General features: G+C 45.0%; 1 protein-coding gene across 1 annotated transcript in view; it reads left to right on the forward strand.

Moving 5' to 3' along the window:
- NPEPPS (aminopeptidase puromycin sensitive) overlaps positions 1 to 3,839 on the forward strand; it is a 22,908-nt gene that overhangs the window by 12,260 nt on the left and 6,809 nt on the right. Inside the window, exons 8-13 of the mRNA XM_031064891.1 lie at positions 353 to 467; positions 1,025 to 1,189; positions 1,920 to 2,024; positions 2,290 to 2,350; positions 3,040 to 3,149; positions 3,745 to 3,808. Coding sequence (XP_030920751.1) covers positions 353 to 467; positions 1,025 to 1,189; positions 1,920 to 2,024; positions 2,290 to 2,350; positions 3,040 to 3,149; positions 3,745 to 3,808 — 620 coding nt within the window. The remainder of the gene's footprint in view (positions 1 to 352; positions 468 to 1,024; positions 1,190 to 1,919; positions 2,025 to 2,289; positions 2,351 to 3,039; positions 3,150 to 3,744; positions 3,809 to 3,839) is intronic.

Below are 3,839 nucleotides of genomic sequence, written 5' to 3' on the forward strand. Positions count from 1 at the left end.
GAATTCCTTTGGGAACGCTGAGGGGAGCAGGATCTGAGCGCAGAGGGAGCTGAGCTTCCAGAAATTACCTGGGGGAGCATTTTGATAAATAAAAACTAAATTTTCCTCCTTCTGCCTGGGGTTTTTTTTTCTTCCACTTCTTGCATGCCATAAAGTAATTCCTGCTCCAAAGCATTCCAGCAGCTGTGGAACTCACCCTGACAATTTCACGGCTACGTTGAGATAAATTCTGGGTTGGTTTTTGGGGGGTTTTTTCCTCTCTTAGGTAATTCCACCTCCTTTGGGTTGTGGTTTTTTTATCCCCCCGGGGTTGTCCCCTCCCTGCTGAGCTCTGGTTTTCTCTCCACCACAGGGAGACTGCTTTGCTCATCGACCCCAAGAATTCCTGCTCCTCGTCCCGCCAGTGGGTGGCTCTGGTGGTGGGACACGAACTGGCTCACCAGTGGTTTGGAAACCTCGTCACCATGGTACCTCAGCCCTCCAAAATCGCAGTTTTTATTTAAATCTGCCTCCTAGCCTGCCCAAAGTCTGCGTTTGCATGCCCCTAAACAGCAGCACATTGTGTTAAAATAATTAATTTAATATTTAAATGGTGGTGTATGGTAGCTAACCCTCCAAAAGTTCATTTTTTATTTAAATCTGCCTCCTATCCTGTCCAAAGTCTGCGTTTGCATGCCCCTAAACAGCAGCACATTGTGTTAAAATAATTAATTTAATATTTAAATGGTGGTATATGGTAGCTAACCCTTCAAAATTTCATTTTTTTATTTAAATCTGCTTCCTGTCCTGTCCAGAATCTGAGTTTGGATGCCGCTAAGCAGCAGCACATTGTGTTAAAATAATTTAATATTTAAATGGTGGTTTATGGTCCCTCCAAAATCCCTTTTGTAATTTAAATTTGCTTTGTATCCTGCCCAAAACGCGTGTTTGTGCGCCCCTAAACAGCAACGCGCTGCGTTAAAATAATAAATGAAATATTCGCTGCGGGTTTTGCCCTTTATCCCTGGTTTGCGTGCCCCTGCAGGAATGGTGGACCCACCTGTGGCTGAACGAGGGCTTTGCCTCGTGGATCGAGTACCTGTGCGTGGACCACTGCTTCCCCGAGTACGACATCTGGACCCAGTTCGTGTCTGCTGACTACACACGAGCCCAGGAGCTCGATGCCTTAGACAACAGCCACCCCATCGAGGTCCATCCTCACTTTCCAGCCTTTTTTTTCCCCCTTTTCCCTGTGATTAAAAAGGGAATTTTGTGGCGGTCGCTGAGCGAAGCGGAACCCGGAGCTGGGGCTGCGCTCTGTGGGTTCTGCCCTCCCCGTGCCCCAAAAACTCCCTTGGAACTCCTAGGAATTCTAAATCCTAAAGATCTGATTCCTAGAGATCCAATTCCTGTGGATTCTAATGTTTTACAGAATATTTGGTGATATAAATTGTGGGAATTAACCTTGTCCAGCAGGGCATTTTAGAGTGATTTACTCCCTGAGCGGGCCTTGCTCACTATCCCTGGATTCAACAGTTTTAACAATCTTCATCTTCATTTAACAAAAGATTTGCTGCTTTTGGGAAGCCAAGGATTGAAGGAAGGTCCCCAAATTTATCTGATCCAGCACCAAAACATCACTTAAACCATGTTTAACTTCCAAAGCAGCCCTGACCCAGCCACATCTGGGGGATTTTCATTGTCTGGGGGCAGAGGTGCTCTCAGACAATCCGTGCGAAAGGAAAAATCCCTCAGATTTTCACCTCTAAAACTGACATTTTCCCTCAGATTTCACCTCTAAAACCAGTTTTCCCTCACATTTTCACCTCCAAAACTGACATTTTCCCTCACATTTTCACCATTAAAACGCTGCCATGAGCAAAATGCAATTTTTTGGCCGCCCAAATCCTTCTCACTGGGGGTTGTGGTGCTTCCCACAGGTCAGCGTGGGCCATCCCTCCGAGGTGGATGAAATATTTGATGCCATTTCCTACAGCAAGGGAGCCTCTGTGATCCGCATGCTGCACGACTACATTGGGGATGAGGTAAAGGGATGAGAACTGGAGATTTTTCAGGGCATTTTTTTGCAGCTAAAATTACTGGGGTTTAAAAAAAAAAAAAAAGTTGTTGTTCTGCGTTTTGAGGATTTCTCCACTTCAAGCTCTGTTTGAACTTATCTGGGAAAAATAATAATGGGAAATACAGAAGGAATGAGTGGTTTGAAGGATTCCTTGCCTGATTCTTGGGGATAAATGCAGAGGAGGAGGAGGATGGGGAATCCCTGTGACGTCTCCTCTTGTGTGTTCCCAGGATTTCCGGAAAGGAATGAACCTGTACCTGACCAAGTTCCAGCAGAGGAATGCTGCCACAGGTAACTGGGTCACTGGGATGGGCACAGACGTTATTTTTGGACTCGAAACTGCTGGGTTTGCGCCTGAAATAATTGAAATTCCTGGAAATTCCTGGCTTGTCCCCAGTTTCATGCCCTGCACAGGAAGGATTCAGCGTGCCTGGGGATTTTCTGTCCCTGGAGTGTGTGGCTGAGGTGATCTCCACTATTTGTAAGATATCTTTCAGTTACCACTGAAAAACATCCTACAAATATTCTTTGGTTTGCCAAGAGAGCCTTCTGCAGTATTGATCCTGTGATTAAACAGGTCAAAATCTGATATTTTTGCTTTTAAACCTTCTATTTTTGTGGATCAGGCGCAAATGTGGAAGTGGGGACATCAAAGCTCCATCGGCCAAATCCAATCCGTGGTGTTTGCTCAGCAGTTTTTGACATAATACTTAAAAAACCTAAAGGGCAATGTCGTTCTCTTTTAATATTTAATGTTAATTTTTGTATCACAGTGTGTATTGATTGGGTTATTTTAGCAGTAAAGAAGCTGCTTTTCCCCTCTCTCCTTCCTGAGGAGGTTTAAACTATTTCTTTTTTTTTTTTTTGCCTGTTAGCTGTTAAATTTCAACAAAACACAAAAGTGGAAAGGGTGGAGTTAGAACCCAACTTTCCCTCTGTTATCCCTAATAAAACCTGATTCAAATCCTTTTCTCCTGCAGAGGATCTCTGGGAAAGCCTGGAAAAAGCCAGTGGCAAACCCATTGCTGCTGTGATGAACACGTGGACCAAACAAATGGGATTTCCACTCATTTACGTGGAGGCTGAACAGGTAAAAATGGAATTGCACCTTAATTTCAGATCAAATTTAACAATATTCCCTGATTCTGAGCATTCCCTTGGATCACGGGCGGTAAAGATGGAATTGTGCCTAAATTTTGGGTCAGATTTATCAATATTCCCTGATTTAGAGCACTTCCTTGGATTAGGGGTGGTAAAAATGGAATGGAGCCCAAATTTTGGGTCAAACTGAACAATATTCCCTGATTTGGGGCATTCCCTTGGGTCAGGCGAGGCTCCATGTGGGCACAGCTGTGGTTCTGACGGGCGGGAGGTGCCAAATCCCTGCGGATTCATCCCAAAACTCCCTGGAGCCCTGGAGCTTGCTGACTTTGGCAATGTTTGTAGGGAGAGGGAATAATTCCCCTGCAATTCTGCTTATTCCACAAGCTTGCAGGGTGAGGGGGGATCGGGGCCCGGAGCTGCAGTCAGGCCGTGGCTGTTGGGCCTTTTCTGAGGGGAAAACCCAAATTATTCCATGAAACAGAGGGCAGTGACACGCAGGGACTGAAATTAAACCTGCGAATCGTCCCCTTTTCTCATTTTCTCACCTTTTTTTCATTTTTTTTTAAATTTTTGTCCCTCAGCAAGAAGATGACAAAGTGTTGAAGTTGGTCCAGAAGAAATTCTGTGCCAGTGGACCATATACTGGTGAGAGGAGAGCTGGGAGCGGGAATGGGTG

The sequence above is a fragment of the Geospiza fortis genome, unplaced genomic scaffold, assembly GCF_000277835.1.
Source record: "Geospiza fortis unplaced genomic scaffold, GeoFor_1.0 scaffold315, whole genome shotgun sequence".
In the NCBI taxonomy this organism is placed as follows: Eukaryota; Metazoa; Chordata; class Aves; order Passeriformes; family Thraupidae; genus Geospiza; species Geospiza fortis.